The 25,420-nt window shown below is 43.0% G+C and overlaps 1 protein-coding gene across 25 annotated transcripts in view; it reads left to right on the forward strand.

The window, feature by feature from the left end:
- Window positions 1-1,467: 1,467 nt before the first annotated feature.
- LOC100193927 (uncharacterized) overlaps window positions 1,468-25,420 on the forward strand; it is a 28,113-nt gene continuing 4,160 nt past the window's right edge. The window contains exons 1-13 of one of the 25 annotated variants that reach the window (XM_008682996.4): window positions 1,468-1,915; window positions 2,005-2,136; window positions 3,932-4,069; window positions 4,439-4,489; window positions 12,027-12,116; window positions 12,224-12,370; window positions 12,559-12,669; window positions 15,013-15,084; window positions 15,339-15,806; window positions 15,894-16,085; window positions 16,836-17,003; window positions 24,675-24,738; window positions 24,906-25,027. In XM_008682996.4, the coding sequence (XP_008681218.1) occupies window positions 1,823-1,915; window positions 2,005-2,136; window positions 3,932-4,069; window positions 4,439-4,489; window positions 12,027-12,116; window positions 12,224-12,370; window positions 12,559-12,669; window positions 15,013-15,084; window positions 15,339-15,806; window positions 15,894-16,085; window positions 16,836-17,003; window positions 24,675-24,738; window positions 24,906-25,027 (1,848 nt within the window). In that variant the 5' untranslated portion in view covers window positions 1,468-1,822. Of the gene's footprint in view, window positions 1,916-2,004; window positions 2,137-3,931; window positions 4,070-4,438; window positions 4,490-12,026; window positions 12,117-12,223; window positions 12,371-12,558; window positions 12,670-15,012; window positions 15,085-15,338; window positions 16,086-16,835; window positions 17,004-24,674; window positions 24,739-24,905; window positions 25,028-25,420 lie in introns of all 25 variants that reach the window. The other 24 variants (XM_008682997.4, XM_020553083.3, XM_035967719.1 and 21 more) reach the window with 24 other exon arrangements.

A 25,420-nucleotide genomic window follows, 5' to 3' on the forward strand; every position in this document is an offset into this window, starting at 1 on the left:
AATTGACCTTGGTCACGGCAGGGGTTCATGGATGTACTTTAATTGTGATAGTTTAAATTCATTAGGGCTTGTTCGGTTATTCCCAATACACATGGATTGGATGGGATTGGAAAAAAGTGAGAAGAAGTTTGACTTGTTTGGGATTCAAACCCATCCAATCCCACTCAATCCACATGGATTAAGAGCTAACCGAACAAGCCCTAATAGATGTTGTCTACGTTCCGGCAGCGCAAGCTGATGAGATATACAGGAGTTCATCAGGATATGTATCATAGAAAAGAACAGCTGCAGTCATGTGACACGATAGAGCCACAGAAAGACCGAGCGGATGACAGTTACTTAAAAGGTGGTTGGCCATCAGCTGTAGAAAATTGGTTATCAGCCGGGGAAGACGGAACTGACTGTTATTTCTTTCATGCTCGGCCAGCATGATCTCGTGGATGCAACTTTGCAAGATATATGGGTGCGTTTGGTTGCCTGTATATGGTCTGGCCAGGCTCACGAGACGTAACTTTCTTCTGTTTGGTTGCCTGATTGGCCTCTTCAGCCTGGCTCGCGGGATGCAAAGATTCATCTTGGGCCTGGCTCCCGAGATACGTAGGAATTGACCGTTTCTCTAGAGCCAGGCTCTGCCGGTTCAACCATTAGTCTTTCCTAATGTCATATTAACATATAATTAGTGTCTATTAAATAAATTTAATTTATTTAAAAGTGGATTAAGGCTTTGTATGGCATATTATAGACTATTGCAACATCATCACATGAAAATATAATAAAACTTTATAGCTTTTAAGCCCATGCATCAAGCATTTATGCAAGCAACCAAACATCATCTCGCATGGGTCAAGCTAAGCTCGTACAGGCAACCAAACGTAGGGATATTGCATTCTCTCAGCCAGGTTAGCAAGAGCCAGGTTCCCTAGATACGAGCCAAGCCCACCCAACCAGACAACCAAACAGACCCTATATGCTGCTCACGAGCCAGGTCAATTTACACATTGTTGGAATGTGTGTAGATGTGGTGTATATAAAACCAACTGGGTGGAGTATGTGATGTGATACATAATAATTTGTCTAATTCATGTAAAAGCCCTTTGTGCGGAAATGTGAGGGCATTTAAAGGACCTATTGAAAACAGTACATGGACGGCAAAAGAAGCCACCTTTTTTATATCATGTATATGTCGTCCACAAACATTCTCTTCATGTATCATGTATATTTGACCTTGGTCAGGGGTTCATGGATGTACTTTGTTTCTTGGTGTGGCTTTTATTAGGGATAAAAAGTCCACTACACAAGTCATAATTGTGATAGCTTAAATTCATTACTCAGGTATTTATTGTGGTTGAAAACAGTATCAGGTGTTGGTTGGATATATTTTTATTTAAAAAGGATGAAGCTTGAAAAACATTTAATATAACCAACACAGAGAGACGATTTTTCAAATAGTAGGTTGAGGGATGCAGTTAATCCGGCTTTAGAACGTGAGAAAAAACACCATACTTCATTGACAATTCAACAGGCAAAAACACTAATACAGTCATACAGATAATAATTGACATTAAACGTTCGTACCTGTGTAACCAAACATCCTATATTTTTTGCGTCTATGAAAGCGCACGTCAGTCCAGTCCACGTTCCTTCTCGCCAACGTCACCCCACGCAGGCACGGCCGAGGAAAACCGAAACCCGTCCCAAATCCGTTGCTCTTTCCCCCTTGCCCCCTTCCCAGTCTCCACTCTGAGCACTCTCCTCCGCTCTGCTCCTTTGCTCCCCACGGCAAACCGTAAACCCTAGCCTGAGGGGCACCCCTGTCGCAGCCATGGGCGCCAGCCGGAAGCTGCAGGGCGAGATCGACCGCGTCCTGAAGAAGGTCCAGGAGGGCGTCGATGTCTTTGACAGCATCTGGAATAAGGCACGCCCCCAGCGCCCTCCCTCCGTTTACCCGGCCCCTGCCAGAACTTTTTCTCGCGATTTTTGTTGATTTTTTTTGTTTGGGGGCAGGTCTACGACACTGAGAATGCCAACCAGAAGGAGAAGTTCGAGGCGGACCTCAAGAAGGAGATCAAGAAGCTGCAGCGGTACAGGGACCAGATCAAGACGTGGATTCAGTCCAGCGAGATCAAGGACAAGAAGGTGAGGATTACGGATTACCTCGAGTCCTGCCCCCTCCCCTGGCAAGCCTCTATGTCTGCAGGTGGAGGGCATGGTTGTTTGGGATGCAATGCTGCTGCTGTTTGCTGACTTTGTGTTGTGATCAACGTGCCGCCATGCTGTCCTCCTTAGTGACTTGTGCTGTGATCAACGTGCCGCTATGCTGTCCTCATTAGTGACTGTGCTGTGATCAACGTGCCGCTATGCTGTCCTCTTTAGTGACTTGTGCTGTGATCAACGTGCTGTTATGTTGTCCTCTTTAGTGGAGTGCTAGGTAGAAGGGAGTATTGAACAAGTTATGTTGTGTGGCACGACACAGGTGGTGATCAGTGAGTAGAGACCTAGACTGGAGAATGGTTCTATTGTTGTATATCATCTAGGTGATGATCCAGGTGACACAGTGTAGGCATAACTGGTGACGTGATCAGTTTCATATGTATCCTGTCAAGGTCAGGGGTGCAAAGGTTTTTGATGTTACTATTAATACTGCTTCTCATTCTTTTGCTATCTCTCTCTTTTTTTCTGGCGTTGCTAGTTGTTCTGTTATCTAGATTATCCTGTAATGACGATGCTGATCATGTAGATCTTGTTTCCATCACCAAGGTTGTCTGCAGTCCATGGGTACATTGTTCCCACTACTAGATGCCACTTGCAATCCGAAGTTGTTGGGATGCAATATGTAATACTTCTTTGGGCACTTTAATTTGTGAAAGCAGATAATATTTAGCAATGTGACTTTGGTGACATTGCTCTTCAAGTTCACTCAGTCCATTTTTTTCTATGTGCTTGGTACATATTGATATCCAATGTTAAACGCACTATGCGTATACTTTTTATCTTTTGTATTTGGCAAGAATAGTCCATCTGGGTGGTTTATAACAAAAAATCTGGATGCCATATGCTCCTTGATGCTAGGTTAGCTGGTCTATTTAGAATTTGTATGATGAGCTTGACTTCATTGCATTCTTTTTGAAATACAGAAAGCACACATGTGCTTGAACTGAGTTTCCAAATAGTGTCATTTATTTTAAAAAAACATGAGTGATAGTGAATCATTAGTTTTAGCGAAGTTTATGAAGTATTAAGTGCTGCTGATATATATAAAAAATTTGTAATTAAAAATCTATTAGATGGTCTCAATTGGGAGATCCCATGCTTTAAAGTTTGGGAGTCCTGACAAACGCAAAAATTCAATTGAGCTTTTTAGTATGCAATAAGTATTGTTGTCTACAGATTATGATAGTAGGCTTCTCATTTACATATCTCTTTGTGATTGTCAAAGATTATGGCCAGATTGAGGTGTAGTCACTTGAGATGCTATCTATCTAAACTTTGATGAAGGCACCCCTTTCACTTGAGCCACTACTCTTTTTTGTACGTTTCGGTCAGCCTTCACAAATCGTCAGTAGAGTTCTGGAGTTTATAAGGTCCTTATTCCTTAAGCCTCTCTGCTAACTTTCAAGATAACACTCTTTTAGAGTCGTTTGCTTTGTGTTGCAATTGGTACTTGGTATTCTATTTTAACCATACAAAATATCAATGCGGTGTATATATTACTGGTGACCTGTATAAAAGTGTTACTATATTGCTGAAGAATTGTGGTATGATTCCTGATTTTAGTATTGACAATAGTGGTTTGCATATCTCAGTGTTTTTTCTCGGTCAAGTAATGTTTTTCTTCATGTGATATAATACTCGTTTGCGAAATGCAGATAAATTTTTAGTTTACATACCCTACTGTTCTGGTTTTAATTGATTGTGATATATGTTGACATAGGTTAGTGCCTCTTATGAGCAGGCTCTGATGGATGCTCGAAAGCAGATTGAACGAGAGATGGAACGATTTAAAGTATGTGAGAAGGAAACAAAAACTAAGGCCTTCTCAAAAGAAGGGTTAGGTCAGCAACCAAAAACAGTAAGCACTTGGACTTCTTTGTTTGTGTTATCGTACTTTCCTGGCTTCATGTACATGTTTCGAGTTGTTTATAACTTTATATAACATCCTTGTCCTAAGAACAAGGATACTGTTTTAAAATTGTAGCCTTGTAAGAGTATGTTTCTTCTTCCTGGAGTAGTTAAACTTGATTAGGATAAAAGAATTGAGTCTGAGCTTAGTATTCAACATTGGCATTGAGATGCAATGGTTCACTGATGCAATTTAGACTTCCATGAATAAAATACCAACAACTCAGGGTGTGTAGTACTATCTATCTTGAGTTGCTGTGGACCTCATTATCTTGCAACACCTGTTTCTTGACTAATAATTATTTCTTATTTGGTGCAGGATCCCAAAGAAAAGGCCAAAGCTGAAACAAGAGACTGGCTTAATAATGTGGTGTGTTGGAATCCTGAATTGCTACTCTTATGCTCTTATGTTTTCATATCTGTTTTTGGTATACTAACTGAACCACACTGTTAAATCGCAACATATGTATACTATTTTGTTTGAGAATACCTTGGATCTTTAATTCATTTCCGAGGACATGGTTTGTGTCCCTTTGGCCTCGTATCAATTCAAATACTATATATTATTTGTAGATCAATGTAGAATAGAATCTTCTTGTGATGATACAATTCGGTATGGTTGCAAGTTGCAACTAGTTTCTTTGATCTTTGATCCCGTTGCTTTGAAACTATTGTGCTGATGTTTAGGGCTAAGTGGGAAGCTGCTATTCCTAAGGTTTCGGGCATAAAAAGCCAACACATCTCTGATCTTCTATAAAGGCCTTTGTGTATGTTGATGATGTTTGAAGCTAACTCATCATAGGATGTTGTGGAATGTGGATGCTATTTGTAGCACCACGAAAATTCAAATCTTGAAATTTTCACAAACTTGCTCTAAATTCAAAATGAATTTTAAATTTCTTTTCAAAATGTTTGTTTACGAGTTGATATCAACAAATAAAATATAGTGGTCTATATTATCTCCAAAACCCTCCTCAAAATATCCTACAAATATTTCCCCAGTGATCTCTGATTCTTTCCAGAAATACTGCCCAAATATTGCACCGATAATTCTCCAAATATTTTCCTCCTGAGAAATGCCTTCATAATCATTTTTAAAGTCCCTACAAATATTTCCTTCATAATTTTCCTCGTGCTCATACGTATACGTACGCCTCCGGTGTCATACAGTGAGCTCTACAAGCTAATTTCACTTATACATGACTAATACATGCTTATCTCCCACTAATCCTCGCCTCCTCCCCCTAATCCCCCCAATTAGCATATAAATAGAGGGGCAAGGACCTTCTCTCAAGCCACCCCAAGCCATTTCATGGCAACTCTCCCCCCCCACACCCACTCCAAGTCCCACACAAGCACACACTAGCACAAGGATCATTCGGTTGTTCTTCGATCGTTCGTCCACCTGTTCTTAGTTTGTTCGTTCGTCCGATCGTTCGATCGTCCGTCCGATCGTTCATGGTTCGTTCATCCGTTCGTCCGATCGTTCGATCGTTTGTCCGTTCGTTCGTCCAAATAATCTTTGTTCAGTCGTTATGCTGCCGAAATTTCGATTGTTCGTTCGTCCGATCATTCGATCGTTCGTCCGTTCGTTCATAGTTCCTATTCATCGTTCATCGTTCGTTCATAGTCTCTATTCATCGTTCATCATTCGTTCATAGTCCCTATTCATCGTTCATAGTTCCTATTCATCGTTCGTTCATAGTCCCTATTCATCGTTTGTTCATAATCCCTATTCATCGTTCGTTCATAGTCCCTATTCATCGTTCATAGTCCATATTCATCGTTCATCGTTCGTTCATAGTCCCTATTCATCGTTCATAGTCCATATTCATCGTTCATTGTTCGTTCATGCGAACCATTCATCATCACCATTCACCATCGCTAATGTTCATCGTTATTATTCATCATCGTTACTATTCATCATCGTTACTATTCATCGATGATATTTATCGTTGCTATTTCATCGTCACTATTCATCGTTACTATTCATCGATCATCCGATCACCCCGAATTTCAACTGCTCATCCATCATGCTGTCCAGTTCACCTAAGACCCGCCAGACCAATATTCCAGTCATACGACCTCCGGTGACTGATTTTCCTACCAGTAAAAACTTTCCATCTGGTCACCCATCCCATATTTCTCCAAGTTGAGCACGCTTAACTTTGGGATTCTTCCGAGCCAGGCTTCTAAACTCAGATTCCAATAATTCTTGTTTCTGAATTCTTATCAAATTATTTCCTATCCAACCATGTCATCCCTTAAGCATGGTTCATATTCCAGAAAACTCCCAAACTACTCTTGTCTCATATTCTGCTTATAATTTTCCTGTTCAGACAAAGTCAGATGATTCATTCGCCACTATTCTCACCAACAGTGAACTCTACTGTACTACACCACATACACCCAGCTACCATCTCCCCCTCCACACACTCAACACCCTCAGCCAAGGCAAACACCCCACCCACTCAGTTACTCCGCTCTGCCGGCTACGCGCATAGTGTCGCTTCGCCTCCAATCCACCCTTCTGGTAAGCACCTCTACTCCACCACCAGTAATATCACGACACCACATGACACAGATTCTGCTCAAGACTCTACCCATCCATATATCGCCATTCTGACCACTATACTAAATATTTGTTGATATACTTGCTGGTTTGTATGTTTGCTTGTTCATGTTGTATAGTTATCGGAGCGTTCGTGCTGTCTCGTAAAGGCCAGATCTGCAAGTCTACGCCAGGCGGCGGAGCCAGAAGCCAGTTCCGCGAGCTCTCACCCCTTTCGCCGGATAAGCACGACAAGCTCACTGGATCCTTTTGATGCATAAATTACCTATGCTTTTTTAACCACAACCCTCAACCTGTTATGTAGTGTGTGTGAGAAAGTGTGGTAGTGTAGCCTCTAGGGCTATAAATATGTGTCTCCAACCCTTAGATGGGTATGACATTTGAGTGGTGTGTGAGAAATAAACGAAAATTGCCCTAGCTCGTAGTGTCATCCTTTGGATGAGAGTTAGAGTCCCTCTACTTACAGACGGGAAGTCCAGTAGCTGTTTTTGAAAATGAAAACCAGTGGAAACTGCTGAGATACCTGGATGGTTTAGTCCAGGGGATTTTGTTCTATATTGAAAAACTTACTACTCCTTTGGGAGAGGATGTGCTTTGAAAAATATAAAATGTTTTACAAAATAACCCTGCATCAAATATTGCTATTTCTGCAAAATATCCTGAGCTCCACATATTCCATGCATTATGTCTGATTTCCCTGTTCCGTGGGTGAAGGTGGGCTGCTGAGTACATAAGTACTCACCCTTGCTTATTTGTTGTTTTTCAGAGAAGGAGATCGCTGATCGGGTAAGAGTTACGCCTGTTCCCAATCTTGCCTGTGGCTGTTGGACCGCTGATTTGCTTCGCTGCGTATATCGGGCTGCTTCAGCCCCACTCTGATGATATGTCCCGAGTTGTGGACCAACTCTTAAAGTTGATCGTCACCTTTATAGGTTTGTCTCGTTTAAGCAGATCTAGAACTATCTGATGTATAAATGTGTTTACTAGCCTCCTGAGACTAGTAATTGTATCACATTTGAGTTTCAGAGGATTGGGCACTTCACTATTCTTCGAGACTTGAGAGCTAATTTTGCACACAAAGGCCTTGGTCCACTTCATTACTTTCTCGGTATAGAAGTTCAAAGGGTGAATGACAACATTCATCTGTCTCATGGCAAGTACGTGTCAAATCTTCTTACCAAAGTAGGAATGTCAAATTGCAAGCCAGTTACTACTCTATTATGTACTTCAGAAAAATTGAGATTTAGCAAGGGTGGCCTGCTTGATCCTGAAGATGCAACAAGGTATAGAAGTATTGTTGGTGCTTTACAATGCTTGACGTTAACTTGTCTGGAACTCTGGATCTAAGCTTTGCAGTTAGCAAGTCTGTCAATTCTTACATGCACCAACTACTCAGCATTGGACAACAGTGAAGATAATTTTAAGATATGTCAAGTACACACTGGGCCATGCAATAAAATTTACAAGGTCGCTTCCATGTTAGTTAGTGCTTTCAGTGATGCAGGCTGAGTTAGTGATGCTGCTGATAGGCGCTCAACAGCCAGCAGTATCTAGGTAACAATCTGGTGTCTTGGTGTGCTAAGAAACAACCAGCAGTATCTAGGTCGAGTACTGAGGTTGAGTATAAGGACATTGCTAATGCTAATGTTGAATTGATGTGGGTACAGTCTTTGTTACAAGAATTAAGAATTCCTTGTCCCCCTGCATCCAGATTTTGGTGCGATAATATTGGAGCTATGTCATAGTTGTTAAGGAGGCAAGGCGAGGTAAGGTGACCAACCCCCTTTTCACCTTTTAAGCGATAAGGCGTAAGGTGAGGCGACGCCTTAGTAATATATAAAAATAGACAATAAAAATAGAACATATACGAATATAGTCTCAAATAGATATATTATACTAGCAAATTAGGCAAATTAGAGTCTAGGTAGCCTAGACAACCCATAAGTCAGCCCAACAACCCTGGCAGCTCATCAAAATTAGGTTACCTCCCCACACCTCCCACCCACTCTCCCATACGCTCGCAGCCACCAGGACGCTCTTCACCCTGCGCCGCCAGCACTGCTTTGAGCGCGCGCCGCCTCCCCTCTCCTCTTCCCTCCCTCCCCTCCTCCTCTTCCCTCTTCCCTCTATCCGCGTCGCCAAATGCTCGAGCGCAGCCTGGAGAGGATGCGGACGGGAGTGGCCACCGCGGAGGTGAGGGAGGTCGTCAGGGGCTGCCGCGACACCAAATCGCTCAGGTCAGATCCAACCTTGAACCATATTCCATCCTTACAACACCCTAAGGCATCCTCTTTTCATCGCCTTTTGCCTCTCCAAGGCGCCGGGGTGACGCCCTAATGGCCGAAGCGGATGCCTTACGCTCCCACGTAAGGCGACAAGGACGCCTTATGGTCTGAGCTCGCCTTGTCGCCTAGGCGACGCCTAAGCGTCGCCTTATGGACGCTTTAATAACTATGAGCTATGTATCTCATAGGAAATCCAGTGTTCCGTAGCCGCATGAAACATGTTGAAATTGACTTTAGAAAGAGTAGCATGGAAATAACTGGAAGTGAGATTAATTTCTACTGGAGATCAAATAGCAGATGGATTTACGAAGCCTCTAACTATGAAGAAGCTAGAATTATTCAAAGACAATCTTAACTTGTGTAAGTTATGATTGAGGGGAGATGTTATATGATAGAGATAATTATGTGTGGCAGCATTGTGTTAGAGTTAGACTCATATAGCTAGAATTGAGTCAGTTTCGGGCAATGTTTTCAAGTTGGACGACTTGCTGATCGTTCTGGCTGACCAACTTGGGCAATTAATCGCGATTATTCACGATTAGACGGACGACTTAGGTGATTAATCGCGATTGGTCCAAAACGACTTGGACGATTAATCGCGACTAATTGGACGACTTGAAAACATCGATTTCGGGCTTTGCTGTAAATAGGAAGGAGTCCAAATGATCCTTAGAGATAGAGTTTGGATCGGATGGGACTAGTTTAAACCTGCCGAGTCGATTCCCTTGCCGACTCCAATTGTAACAATGATCGACTCCTAGTCCTTAAGAATGGCTTTGTGCCTATATAAACATATGCAAAGTGTCTGCAGCTAAGGCAGGTCGAACACATTCCCTGGTTGCTTTCTCATTGTTTTGACCTACAAGAGGGAAATGACATGTTTAGGTGTTTCACCTGATTCTAGTTCTGAATCATTTCCATCTAGCTAACCAACTGGTTCCACGAAATGATTTTTATTCACCTAAGTAATGTTTCTATAAAGAATCTAGACACATATTTCTATGAGAATCTGGAACCGTACCGAGTGGGCCCTTAGGCCATCTCCATCAGGTCTTGTAAAGTACTGTTGTGCATTGTAGATTGCACTGTTTGCAGAGTGGAGTTTGAAATAGGGAGTGAGATAGAGAGTGGAATAGAGAGTCTGCTGGAGATAGCCTTATATTCTATGTTGTTTGTGATTACTAAATTCCTTACCTTAAGTTCCGTCCCTTCTGACTCATGTCGATTCTCTTGTTGTGATGGTAGACAATCCAGAATGGGTGTAATTAGTTTCTTTGATCTGATTGCTCTGAAAATATCTCTTTGGTGTTTATATGGTTCTTCTAATTATACGACTTGTGGTTTTGTGATTACTGTTGGTTCCTACTGTTATGGATCCTAGGTGGTGTTTGGTTCAAGAAATGTAACGCAAATGGTAATGGTAATGGTTTATGTTCGATTACTGGCGGTAACAAATTTGAATAGGCTGGTATCAAATTTTAGTGTGGTATCTGATTACGGTTGGACTAAAACAAACATGATTTAACGTTATCAGTTACCCATTACGTTACAAATATTTGAACCAAACGACACCCTAGTTCATAGGGGGATAAACAGCGCGGGAAGATAGTCGGGCGAAGTCAGCTTGGGGGGGAGATTGGAGTATTAGAGAGATCTTGGACTAATTCTTCTTCATTGATTGATTCCCCCTTAAGGAGGTGCAACCCATCCTTATATAGATAGGAAGACTTGCCCCCCAAGTAACTAACTCGATCTTATCTAATCTAATCCCAAGTAACTAACTCAATCTTATCTAATCTAATCCCAAGTAACTAACTCAATCTTATCTAATCTAATCTTTATCTACAAATCCTAACCCTTAACCTATCCCTATGACCTCCATGCTCTGGGCTACCACCCCATGACATCCCCCCACCCTTCGAAGACAGCTCGTCCTCGAGCTGTAATGGGGTGCATGTCAACAACCTTGATGTCTAACTTGATTTGCACGTGAAAGTGTAACCCTATTAGAAGCCTTTTACATATCGACTTTAATTTATCTGCAAATAAAATAAAGAACCTAATATATGCCAAGGTTGGTCCCCCTGGATCCCATGGGAACAACCTCGTCCAGGTTGCAAAGGCCAAGATGTGGCAACTCACCAGTCCTATGGCCGGAGCTGCCACGAGTTCCAGTGGAGACAACACCACCTAATCAGACGTGTTCTTACTGTCCACATGGCTATGGATCAGGACGGTGAACTGGAGTGGGGGATCGACCAACCCTGCTGAAGGCCTTGCCTAGCCATGTGTCGTGTGTTGTTCAACGTGCAATATCGATGTAATTTGCTATGGCAGAGAACGGCGGACCGCAGCCTACAACCGCGCCGCCACTTGCCGTGCATGACGCCGTGCAGGAATCCACGTTCCGCGGCCTAAAGACGGCAAGCCGCTGCAACCGCGCCAGGAAGCCACATGCAGTCGCGTTGCCACCGCTGATCGGTGGTCAGACTCCACCTTTGCCGCGAGTAGATCACAGAGCTGGAGGATAGCAGATCGGGCCTGCTCCAGATCTGTCCTGGCATGAGCGAGCTCCTCACGCCAGGTGCTTACATCGTCCGCAGCAAAAGTCATGGGAAAGGATCTTTGACTCACGATACCAGATGTAATGGATCCTAGTTCATATGGGGATAAACCGTGCCGGAAAGATAGCTGGGCGGAGTCGGCTTGGTGGAGACTAGAGTATTAGAGAGATCTTGGACTAATTCTTCTTCATTGATTGATTCCCCCTTAAGGAGGTACAACCCATCCTGATATAGATAGGAAGACTTGGCCTCCAAGTAACTAACTCAATCTTATCTAATCTAATCCCAAGTAACCAACTCAATCTTATCTAATTTAATCTTTATCCACTAATCCTAACCTTGAGCCTATCCCTATGGGCTATGGCCTCCATGCTCTAGGCTACCGCCCCATGAGGCCTTGACACCTACTATGGCTATTATTAGCTTTATTGTTGCAAGTGCTTGCGATATCTCTAATATACTTCTTGGACCATGTATTTCTTACAGGTTAGCGATTTGGAAAGCCAGATTGATAACTTCGAAGCAGAGATTGAAGGGCTTTCAATTAAAAAGGGAAAGCAAAGACCGCCTCGATTGGTAAGAACAGCTATATTCATTCCATACCAATACTACTTTTATTATTTTTTATTGAACTTGTTTTTCTGTAATTTGTATGGTTGTAAGAAGTGATTTTGCATGATTAGGTACATTTAGAGACGTCTATTACGAGACATAAAGCTCATATAAAGAAATTGGAGTCAATCTTGCGGCTTTTGGATAATGATGAGTTGAGTCCTGAGCAAGTCAATGATGTTAAAGATTTTCTTGATGACTATGTTGAACGTAATCAGGTATGTCTGCCTTCGTAGTTGACTCATGCTCTCTCCATCCTGAATTATAGGTTATCCAAAATGACATCTAATTTGGAACGGGGAGGGATAATATCCTTTTTTTGTATTGTTGACTGCTAATTGTGATAACATACAGGCATATGATCGACCTTTTATTTGTTATTTTCGTTTTCTTCATTCATATTTAGGAAGACTTTGATGAATTCAGTGATGTTGAGGACCTCTATAGCACATTGCCCATGGAGAAGGTTGAAGCACTTGAAGACATGGTTTCACTTGCTCCTTCTAGTCTTGTGAAGGTAAGCTATAAATGCTGGCTAATTTGTTTGTACTGCGGTTCTTATGACTGTTAGTGGAAACAACTAGCAGAATCAACATTGTTACAGTGGCCTGGGTGTGGGAGTTGAGATCGACAGGGGTGCGGGTGTAAGATTTGGCAAAACCGCAATATTAGAAAATAAGTATTATGGGATTTGTGTACAGCTGTACATATTTCTTTTTTATTGTACTCCATTCCAAATTATAAGTTGTCCTGGCTTTTCGAGATTAGACAGCATAAATCTAGGTGCATGGCAAAAGCTGTGTCTAGAAAAGCCACAACAACTTATAATTTGGAATGGAGTAGAATAGTTATTTATGATAGATAAATAATCCTTGTGACAGTCTTTTGCTAAGCTATTAGAGTCATAATAGGTCTGGTCAGCTGACCTTTCGTCTGCAGGCTTCCTTAGCTTGGTCAATAAGCCTTTTCTTGTATTGCAAGTAATATAAGTCTTAGGCTGCAAGTCAAGGTCTGTTCTTAGGTTGTAAGAAAGCCACTAGGGCTGTTTTTCTGTACTCCCTTTTTCAGCTATTTATCCTAAAGAGCCAAAATTTCATCCTGTTTTTTTCTTGTACTACCTGGACAGTGGAGACTTTCTACTGTCCCACTTTTTTCTTTACCTGGATTTATGACCTGTACGAGTTAGAGCAACTCGCGTCAAGCGATAATGGATATAGGGTCAAGTTCCAATACGTATTGGGTCGCACCCTCCCTATCTCATATGTGGTCCAAACTCGTGACCCGTGCTCATACAAGTTAGAACAACTTGCGTCCAGTGATGACGCGGAGTCTAATTCAAATATGTATTGGGTTCCGTTGCAACGCACATGCACGTCTGCTAGTAAATAAGAGGTAAAACACCAGCAAGCTGCAGCTTGTAGCAGCCCGCAACCAGCCTCCATCTCACTCAAAGTAAGTGCAGCAGCCACAGCATGCTGCTGCATATACCATGGCCTGCTCCTTCTGAGGACGCTGAGTTGAGGCAGAATTGCCAACGTTCCCTTTCACTCCAGCTGCACAGAGGTTGGCCTGGTCAAATGGAGACCATTGTTCAGACTGGTGAAGGAAGTCAGCAGAAGCAGCAGCACCTATCCGCTGCTCACAGACACCAACTATGGGGACTGGAGTTTCCTCATGAAGGCGAAGTTTTGGAGCCCCACGGAATCACGGATACTGGGATGCGGTGGAGTATGGACTGCACTTCACTTTGAGTGAGATCCCTGTTCTTAAGGCGTCGCCTAGGCGTCCAGGCGGAGGTCCAACGCCTAGACGCCTTGCCCGCCTACCTCGCCTAGGCGTCGCCTAGGCGTCCAGGTGGTGGTCCAACGTCTTGGCTCGCCTTACCGCTTTAAAAACCATGAGTGAGATGATGGAGGCAGGTTTTGGGCTGCTATGAGCTGCAGCTTGCTGGTGTCTTACCTCTTGTTTATACCTAAAAAGGGAGTACGGGAAACAGCCCTAATGACTTTCTTACTACCTAAGAAAAAGACCTTGACTCACAAAAGAATAACAGCAGCAAGAATTATACTAACAATTGTATAACATGTTTAGAAGGCCATAGAAGATTTTGCCAAGTCTTTTGCTTAAGGTAATGACTCACCAGTGGCATTAAAAGCTACACTACCTGCAGGGTAGTGGCATAGCAAGGCTGAAAAGATACTAAAAGCCAGCAGTTAGGAGAACTTCTGTACTTCTACATAGGTTCCCATGCAAATCCTCTTCCTCTCTTTTCTTTTGCCATTGGCTCTATCTCTCCGGTCGTCTCTTATGTCTGTTTAGCTTCTTCCCTGCCTTTGTTGGCAAGATTCCTTTTGAAATTGTAGGAAGGAGAGATTGTATAATGCGTGGAATGGTGGGATGTATTGCATTGAGCCTTTAGGAGGAATATATAGGAGTACATAACTTGGAGGGCAAGAAGCCTATCCTAGAGATGAGGAAGGTTATCCTAGATACAAGGAATGTTATCCTAGGATTACAATCAATCCAATCAATCCTAAACCAACCATATCAGGAGTTGCCTAATATATTCTAACAGAAATGAGTCAGATACTCAGATGCATGTTCAGCCATGTCAGGAAGGAGTTATACTGCTAAATGCATCGATGCAGCAGAAAAAAAAGCAGACATGTGTTTACCAGTAATGCTGAAAATTAACAGTTTTTATATGGCTGCTACAAACATTGTTATCAGTAGCAGAGGTCCCCTTTTATGTGCGTTTAGTCTTTTTTTTTGTTTAGTCAGTTCCTCCGCTTTATGTTTTACATTTTGTTCCACCCTCTCTCCCTGGAGTTATATATTTTCAGCCTTGTTTCATAATTAGCAGGGTGTTGCTCCTGTTTCGACTACTGCAGTTTTGAGCACAAAGAGTTCTGTTGCAACTTCACCTACTCAGGTTCATGCTGTTATTATTTATTTTGATGGTTTGTGAATCTCTAATATTTGATAAATAAATGTCAGCTTTGCTTCTGTAAATTTGAAATTGCTAGTATTCCCATCAGCGTCAGTGCGTCACCACTTGAATTTCCGATGGTTTTGCTACTTTATTGGTACAATAAGAACATACCCAGAAACAGATTAGAGAATTGTGTTTTGCCATTTTGATTATTAACTGTCTGTTGTCTTACCAACTGTTTAATATTTTTTCAGCCTACAGTATCAACAGCTTCTTCACAAAGTACATCACAGGATCAAACAGAGGAGACAGCTTCCCAAGAAAGCAATCCTGAACCTACGCCACAAACACCACCTCCAAAAGGTGGAAACCCTGGACCTTCAGTACCAGCTGTGCCCATTGTTGTCAGTACTGGTAGTGCGGCTGTTTCTGTACCTGCAGAAACAATTAGTTCCCCTGTGCGACTAACTGTACCCGCCACAGCAGCCACAGTGCTTTCTTCTGCTATTCCACGAAGTGCTCCTGAGAATACACTTGCTGTTACCTCAATTCCTGCAAACTTATCTACCACTTTGAAGGATGATGAAAGCATGAGTGTTCCTCCACGACGACCATCTCCTGCTACTGAAATTGGAATTGGCAGGGGCATAACTCGAGGAACAACTAGTCAGGCATTAGGTACAGCTCCCATAACTATTGGTCCAGTTTCAGGAAATGGATCGGTTAGTGCACTTCCTGCAATAAATGACTTGTCCAAAATAAATATATTGAACACTGACGAGAAGATTAACAGTGATGGTCTTTCTCAGCAGTTGGTTATGCCTCTTGGTAGTAAAGTTCAACCCCAGCAGGTTCCCAGGACTAATGATGCAATCGGCTCTGATTCTGCTAACACAAATGAAAACCCTATTCTTGGTGGAAGAGTATTTTCTCCTCCAGTTGTTTCTGGGGTTCAATGGAGACCTCAAGCTGCTGCTGCATTTCAAAATCAAATTGAAACTGTATGTATCTCTTCAATTAATTTATTTTATTATATAGTTCAACTGCCTGGCGTATTGGTGAGATGCCTTCTCACTGAGCCCAAGGTCCTGTGTTTGACCCAGCCTCTCTAAAAAAATGCGGGGGTAAGGTTTACCTCGGTTATTTCTTCCCCAGATTCCACTCGTGGGAGCTGCCAGTACTGGGTCTGTCCTTTTTATATAGTCCAACTGTCCTTCCTCATTTAATCTGATTTATTAATAGCAAATGCTCCATCCAGCCAATTTTAAGTGATGTTCTGGAATATTTCTCCCTCGGTTAAAATTATAGGGTGTATTAGTAGGAACGGGAACAATAGTTAATGGTATGAAATCAAGTGAATGAGGGAAGAAGAATTACCAAGCTACCCCAATTCCAGTACACTGGAGACATATGATAGAATAGTCAGTGCATGCAGGTTTTTGTGATAAATGGAAGCAATATAAAAAGAAAGGAGGTATCAATTTAGTTTTCAAATCAACTTTGTTCAAAATATCATTTTTTACTGGAGTTGATCAAACATGTGTAAGGTTATTCTGAATTCGTTCTTGGTTTTGTGTGAATTGTTAATGTTCCTGTGTTCAATGCTTCTGTTTGTGGGCATCCAAATAATCCAAATAACTGATGCTTTTCTACTGAAAGAACATTTATTTTGAATTTTGATTTGATAATTCCTCATTGGGCTCACAAATACTTGTTTGCCTATATGACATTTTTTCTCGCTGTATTTCCAGAATCAGTACCGTGGAAGGCCTGAGATTTCTGCTGATCACAGGGAGAAGTACATACAGAGACTGCAGCAAGTACAGCAGCAAGGTGGCAGCCTTCTGAATGTTTCCCATATAACTGGCATAAATCAGAAGCAATTTCCAACACCACAGCCAAATCCCCTTCTACAACAGGTTCCTACTGCTGCTACTACAATATTAAAATTTGCAGCAAATAAAACTTGGCTGTGTACATCCATATTCTAGTTCTATGTTTTATTCTTGAGATTCATTCTCTGTCACTATTGTAGCTTTAAGTCTTCTATATCTTAATGTTATGGGCAGCCAACTGGGCTCCTTCAGCTAGTTTGGCACTGTAGACCCCTCCTTTAAGGTTAGGGTTCGTTAGAGATAAGATTACGGTTTTAGTGGTAGATTAGATCTATATTCCTTAGGACACAAGGAAACCTCTATAAATGGAGAGGTGTATCAAGCAAGAAATCAATCTTGTTCCCTACTTTTGTTGTCCCTCTCATATATGATCTAGTCCCTCACCCCAACAAGCCAATTCCATCCAACCATTCTACCAGTGGTGTTTATCCCATCCATGTTTAAAGGCGGCAAGGCGGAACTAGGCGTCCAGCCATCGTCTGGACGCCTTATTAGCCAATATATACAACCAAGCAACTAACAACTCATAAACTATAAATCATCACAATAGTGGATCTAAAATAGCCACAAAGTAGTCTCTAAAGGAACAGTAGCAAGTCACAAAATATAAAACAACACAATATCAAATCTGAAATAGCCACATAGACAGTTTCTAATGGCATAATTAATAGTAACTAGCTGCTGCTGCTAATGCAATCTAGCAATAGCTACTCTCCCATCTCTCAAAAAACATCATCAAACTCTCCTGGGATAGGGTGCCTCCCCTTCTCAACCATCTGTTGTAGACACCTTTGTGGGCCGGCAGTATGCCAGGCGCCACAAAGGATAAGTCCTACCTGGGCTGTTTGTTTAGAAGATAAGAAGAGATAAAGGAGGTAGTTAGCCCTCCTATTTTAGTGGAGAGATTAGCTCTCAGTTGTTGAGGTGGTTGAGAATAAAGTGGCGCCTAAATCTATAAAGGGGCTGTTGTAGTTTGTATTAGGGTTCATCAAAAAGAAGTTTTACCTGGCCGGTGGAGCTTCCTTGGTCATCCTGGCTCACCTTGCGCCAGCTAACGGAATTAGCTTCTCCTTTGGCCGATCCCCATATCCACTGAGATCCCTTCCCAGTCCCAAGCCTTGCTGCGATCACCACTGCACAGGCCTAGGCGCCCACGACATATCAATTTGGTATCAGATTCCTCTGACGCATCGACCAACATATCCGCGTTGATCACGATCCTGCGAAGACCTCCTCCGACTCAGCCAAGTTGGATCAGATATTGGCGCAGCTCTCCACCATCAACTCACGCCTCGACCTGCATGGACAGCGGATCACGCTTTTGGAGAAGCGCCCAATCGACCAACAGCTGCCGGAATCTTCAGAAACCAGCCCACGTACCGCAGCGCCTGTCGGGGTCATGCATAGCACAAGATCTGCTTCTCATGACCGCATCGACGATGGTGGCTATCGAAGACCCAATGTCTCCTTTCCCCACTACGATGGTGAGTCCGACCCCCTGCCGTGGATCAATAAATGTGAGACTTACTTCAGGGGCATGAGGACTCCAGAGAAGGTGTGGCAGACATCACTCCATTTGGACGGTGTGGCGACAGGATGGTTCCATGCTGTGGAGCGGGACACGAGCGACGTCCTCACTTGGTCCTGCTTCGTTGAGTTCACCCATATGCGGTTTGGACCACCTCTACGGTCCAACGGTATGGCTGATCTCAAGGACCTTCGGCGCATCGGCACCGTCGAAGACTATCAACGTCAGTTTCTGTCCATTCTCTGTCGCTGCGAGGATATGACACGGCTCCAGCAAGCTCAAATGTTTACCGCAGACTTGGGTGAATCGCTTCGGACTGATGTTGAACTGCTGACTCCAACTACATTGCAGCGAGCCATGTACCTGGCACGCGCCTATGAATGTCGTATGGATCTGTCCTCGACCCCATCAAGGACGCCATTTGCTACATCAAAACCAACGGCATCTGCAGCAAAACCCTCGTCATCTGCTACCAGCAGACCAAGTTTATGCAGGCTCTCACCGGAGGAGGTTGCCGCCAAACGAGCCAGCGGTGAATGCTACCACTGCTCTGAAAAATATTCAATCGATCACAAGTGTGCTGCTCGCGGAGTTTTTCTGTTGGAACTGGATGGAGAAGATACCGGGACAACTGATACACTGGCAGAGGAGATGGGCATATCACTTCATGCTCTCACTGGGATTTACATCGTCGACACACTAAAACTGAAAGTCTCTATCAATGGTGTGGCTCTCATTGCTCTTGTGGATTCAGGATCCACCGATATATTCATCCGCGATGCTATTGTGCCAAGACTGGGACTGCATGTGACTCCAACAGCAGGACTTCTTGTCAAGGTTGCAAATGGTGAGAAGATGTTGAGTGGGGGCATCTGTTCTCAGACCCCACTCACTGTCGGCGAAAAGAACTTTACCACAACATGCTACACTCTTCCCCTGGATGGCTTTGATGTGGTGCTCGGGGTACAATGGTTGCGTTCTTTGGGTCCCTTCATTTGCAACTTTGAGAAGTTGACGCTGTCTTTTTGGTGCCACGGACACATGGTGCGTTGGACAGACATTGGCGGCTCTCCACCCCCCTGTAATGCTCTGGACATGGCACACAAACTGTTGGATACCCTACTGTTGTCCTTTGAAGACCTCTTTGTCGAACTCCAGGGACTTCCTCCACCTCGCCGCCATGATCATCGCATTCGGCTTCTGCCAGGGATAGTACCAGTGGCGGTACGACTGTACCGCTCTCAGTTGCTCAAAGATGAGATTGAATGACAGTGTGACCTGATGCTATCCCAAGGTATCATCCAAGAGTGTACCTCAGTGTTCTCATCACTAGTGCTGCTTGTGAAGAAATTGGACAACACATGGCGCTTCTACATTGACTACCGTGAGCTCAACACGAAGACTGTCAAGGACAAATTTCCTATCCCAGTAGTGGATGAACTCCTGGATGAGCTTCGGGGAGCCCGGTTCTTCACCAAGCTTGACTTGCGTAGCGGCTACCATCAGGTGCACATGCACCCAGAGGACATTGATAAGACGACCTTCTGCACACACCATGGCCACTACAAGTTCTTAGTCATGCTTTTCGGCTTGACTAATGCACCGTCGACATTCCAGGCGCTTATGAATGATGTACTCAAGCCGTTCATCCGTAAGTTTGTACTGATATTCTTTGATGACATATTAATCTATAGCTCTTCCTGGGCTGAGCATCTTCAACATATGCGACAAGTATTCCAGCTGTTACGAGAGCAGAAGTTGGCCCTCAAGCGCACCAAGTGTTCCTTTGGCGAAACACAGGTGGGTTACTTAGGCCACATCATCTCGGATAAGGGAGTTGTGATGGACCCTGCCAAGATTGAAGCAGTGGAGTCATGGCCACCACCACGCTCCATTTGGGCGCTCAGAGGATTTTTGGGACTGACTGGGTATTATCGGAAATTCATCGCTGGTTATGGCACTGTAGCAGCCCTCTTGACAGCCCTATTAAAACGAGAGGCATTCAGATGGACAGAAGAAGCAGACGAGGCTTTTAATCTGCTCAAACAAGCCTTAATGTCCGCACCGTTATTGCAGATGCCCGACTTCGACCGCAATTTCATCATTGATTGTGATGTGTCAGGGTCTGGTTTTGGCGCCATGTTACACCAGGGAGATGGAGCTATTGCTTTCTTCAGCAGGGCAGTCGCACCGCAACATCAGAAGTTGCCGGCATATGAACGGGAACTGATTGGGTTGGTGAAAACGGTCCGGCACTGGAGGCCTTATATCTGGGGCCTGGGGGCGCCAGTTTCTGGTCAGCACCGATCACTACAGTCTTAAATATCTGTTAGATCAGCGACTGACCACAATTCCCCAACATACATGGGTGAGCAAGTTATTCGGATATGATTTTACGGTGGAGTACAAGCCTGGCAAACTCAATGGCGCAGTTGATGCTCTCTCACGTCGTGCCAAGTTAGGCATGGCGCTCAACACCATCTCTACACCTTCTTTTGAGTTGTTTGACAGTTTGCGAGTCGAGGCTGCAACGGACCCACAAATCCAGGATGTGCACCAGCAGCTTGCTGTCGGCATTGTTTCACTGGGTTGGACAAAATTGGATGAGTTGCTCCTTTTCAAAGGAAAAGTCTATGTGCCAGATGCCTCTACTCTTTGGTCGATACTATTGTCCAGTGACCATGACACAGGACATGAAGGAATCCAAAAGACAATTCATAGGTTCCGATCGTCATTCTATAATCCTCATGCATTACAGAGGGTTAAGGAATTCATCAAAGGCTGTTCAGTCTGCTAGCGCAATAAAACTGAACATCTCCATCCCGGTGGTCTCTTGCAACCTCTATCAGTACCTTCGGAAGTATGGAGTGATATTTCTATGGACTTCATTGAGGGGTTTCCAAAGGTGGGCAGCAAGTCGGTGATTCTCACAGTTGTTGACCGTTTCTCCAGGTTTGCACACTTTATTGCTCTAGGACACCCTTACACAACAGCATCGGTAGCAAAAGCCTTCTTTGATAACATTGTCCGTCTCCATGGGTTGCCTTACTCCATTGTCAGTGATAGAGATACAGTATTTACTAGCACATTCTGGTCAGAATTGTTCTAGCTAGCAGGAGTCAAGCTGCACATGAGTTCAGCTTTCCACCCCCAATCTGATGGACAATCGGAAGTGGTAAATCGAATTATCACCATGTATCTTCGGTGCCTGGCAGGGGATAGACCAAGAGAGTGGCTTTAATGGCTTCCATGGGCCGAATTCTGCTACAACACTTCCTTCCAAACTGCTCTCCGATGCTCTCCATTTAAGGTGGTATATGGCCGAGAACCTCCTGCTCTTCTGCCCTATCATCCAGGAACATCACAGGTGGCTGCTGTTGGCAAACAACTACAGGCACGTGACGAATTCTTGGTGGATATTCGTGATCGATTGATTCAGTCACAGGTGACAATGAAAAGCTACTAGGACAAGCACCGACTGGAAGTGGAGTTCCATGAGGGCGATTGGGTATGGCTGCGCTTACAACAACGCATAGCAGTTGGTGTCACTTCTGCTACACCCCACAAGCTTGGGCCAAAGTTCTTTGGACCATATCAAGTGCTATCGAGGGTGGGCACTGTCTCCTACAAGCTGCAACTTCCTCCCAGTGCCAGAATACATGATGTGTTCCACGTTTCTCTACTCAAGAAATTCATAGAGGAGGCTCCAACCCAAGTTATACCGCTGCCCGAGCTCCTCAACGGCAGAGTCATCCCTACACTAGAAAAAGTCCTCCGTGCAAGGCTGAATCGGGGGGTGTGGGAAGTTCTGATCAAGTGGACAGGCCGAGCAGAGACGGATACTTCTTGGGAGCAACTGGAAGATTTCAAGCTTAGATATCCGGTCATGACGCTCGAGGATGAGCTCTTCGTCGGCGAGGGGGGAAATGTTGTAGACACCTTTGTGGGTCGGTAGTATGGCAGATGCCACAAAGGATAAGTCCTAGCTAGGCTGTTTGTTTAGAAGATAAGAAGAGATAAAGAGGGAGGCGGTTATCCCTCCTATTTTAGTGGAGAGATTAGCTCTCAGTTGAGGTGGTTGAGAATAAAGTGGCGCCTAAATCTATAAAGGAGCTGTTGTAGTTTGTATTAGGGTTCATAAAAAAAGAAGTTTTACCTGGCCGGTGGAGCTTCCTTGGTCATCCTGGCGCACCTTGCGCCAGCTGACGAAATTAGCTCCTCCTTTGGCCGATCTCCATATCCACTGAGATCCCTTGCCCAGTCCCAAGCTTTGCTGCGATCACCACTGCGCAGTCCTAGGCACCCACGACATATCACCATCATTGCCACCATCATGTTCATCTTCACAATTTGTGATTTCTGCATCATCATGTGGATCATTTTCTTCATCTTCATCTTCCTCTTCAGCCTCTAACACATTTTGTGCAGCAAACATAATTTCTTCTTGAATACACATTATGGGTTCTTCTTGGTAAGTTTCGGCTACGAAGTGCTTCTGATGCTCCAATGGCATTATCCACAAGGTCCCATGTAAGGTCATACTCACACCCACGCCCACCTTCAAGGTCTACATGCAAAGAATCAGCCCACTCATTGTCCCAGTTGAAATCCTCATGAACCAATGGATCAAAGTTTTTCTCCTTGCGCAGTTTTTGGGACATAACTTTCATCTTTCATTTGTAGAAAAATAAAGACGATAGAATTCAACCCCTTATGCAACAACCGATTTCTTTTCTTTCTATGGACCTACAAAATAAGAAAACACCTTTTTATTAGTTATTGGTCATGACACTTAAACCCTTTATTAGTTGTTATTGGTCTATCATAGTAACTTTTCTATTTATGTACCAAATTAACTAAAAAAGTTATTGGAATGTTTTAGAGGTAATCCTCTATGTGATTTACCACCCTGTAAATTCTGAAGCTCCATTGAGGCCCTAGCAACAACAACGGCAGCAACAAAGCCATGTCTCAAGCAAGTTGGGATATGGTAGAGTTGAAACCCAATAGAACAAGGTTCAGACATATAGATAGCTATTTTATATGCACTTCTATTCAAGGCTAAATCTTTCGGTATGTTCCCTCATATCAAGTCTCCTTTTACTGTCTCTTCCCATATAAACTTTGGCCTTCTCCTGTCTCTCTTCCCATTGCTATCGCATCCTACTACGCACTGGTGCCTCTGGAGGTCTTGGTTGAACATGTCCAAATGATCTCAACTGGTGTTGGACAAGCCTTTCACATTGAGGCCCTAGACTATATAAAAAATGAAGTTTTGTAAGTGCAAACTTTTATATTTATCTTTTTGAAAGAGTAAATTTCACATAACTACACTAACATCGACACATGGTAAGCACCAATTGGAAAACTACACTTTTACAAGGTTATTTTGTAGAACTAAAATGTTCTGGACTTTTACATCTCAGAGCTACTATTTATTTTGTAAGACTACAGTACTACACCCCCATTGTGTCCTCATGTTGCAGAACTTTTCTCCTAGCAATTTATATAACGAGCTACACAATTCTTTTCTATTAAGTTCCATGCACCAACAAATCCAACCCAAACGCTTAAGCTAATAGGAGGGGTGGACAACTCACTTATATTATATTCCAACACTCCCCCTCACGTCGAGCCTCTCTAAGGTCTCAGACGTGGAATAGGAGCGAGCAACGATTATTTTATTTAATTGCGCTAACCAGGATTCGAACTCGAGACCTCTAGCTTTGATACCATATTAAGTTGCATGCATCAACCAATCCAACCCAAAAGTTTAAGCTGATAGGAGGGGTGGACAATTCACTTATATTATATTCCAACATTTTCATCAGTCTATATTGCAAACTCCACTTTGAAAAGTGTAGGTTTGTGAAATGGGATGAAATGTAAGTATAGGTTTGGATATAAATTCTTTAAAAGGTCCAATTTTATGATATAAAATGACAATGGAAGTAGTTTAGATAATTTGAAATATAGTTGTGATACAGAAGAGCAAAAAAAATGTGTAGTCCTGTGAGATAAGTTTCCAAATGTGTATGTTTGTCATAGTTTTCACTATTGTAGAATAGTTCTGTAAAAAAATACTCGTTTGTTTTAGCCAAATGCCTATTTTTTTCTTGCTTCTACTTGTAGCCTTCTTTTGCACACTGATCGGTTTATTTATGCAGTTTAATTCACAGAGTTCCTCTATATCTTCCCAAGTGAATCTTGGGCTTGGAGTTCAAGGATCAGGTATTACCTCAGCTACAACGCCAGGATTTATAAGCCCCCAGTTCTGCAAAAATATAAACGCTGGATTATTGTTTACTTTCAGTTGGCAAAAGAAATTGCAAAGTTTGAAGTATTTTATCATTTATAGTTATTTTTTGTGCATTGAGAATCTACACCTATCTATGCAGACGCGGGGCATATAAAAAGTGAAGATCAACAAATTTTGGCTGAAGATGTTGGTGTGGAATCTTCCGCAACAACAGGAGCAAATAAACAAACAAGTGAAGATGACACAAAGATTCCATATTCGGTATATCAAGCTTTTGCACTGTTCGAGAGAAAAAAAGCTTTTGTACATGTCCTCGAACTTTTATTTGCACGCATCTGCTCATGAAACGGTTTTGGCTGTGTGCTCAGTTTGTTTCTTCCAACCGCGTTAGACGTTTGAGTTTAGCTAATTAGAAACACAAACTAACATGCAAAGCTGAAGTTACCAAACAGTTATAAAATCAGTTCAATTGTTACTTTGTTTGGAATTCTACTCAAATTCCTTTTGAAATTTGGGAACAGGGGTAATTACAGTTATAATTTTGCTACAGCTTGACTTATCCTTAAAATAGGCAAAAGCTTCTCAGTACTGTCAATAATGCTTATAATGTGTATGTTATTGAAAGGGAAGTATGTGAGGAACTATAAATACATA

This window comes from Zea mays, chromosome 5, assembly GCF_902167145.1.
Source record: "Zea mays cultivar B73 chromosome 5, Zm-B73-REFERENCE-NAM-5.0, whole genome shotgun sequence".
NCBI lineage: Eukaryota > Viridiplantae > Streptophyta > Magnoliopsida > Poales > Poaceae > Zea > Zea mays.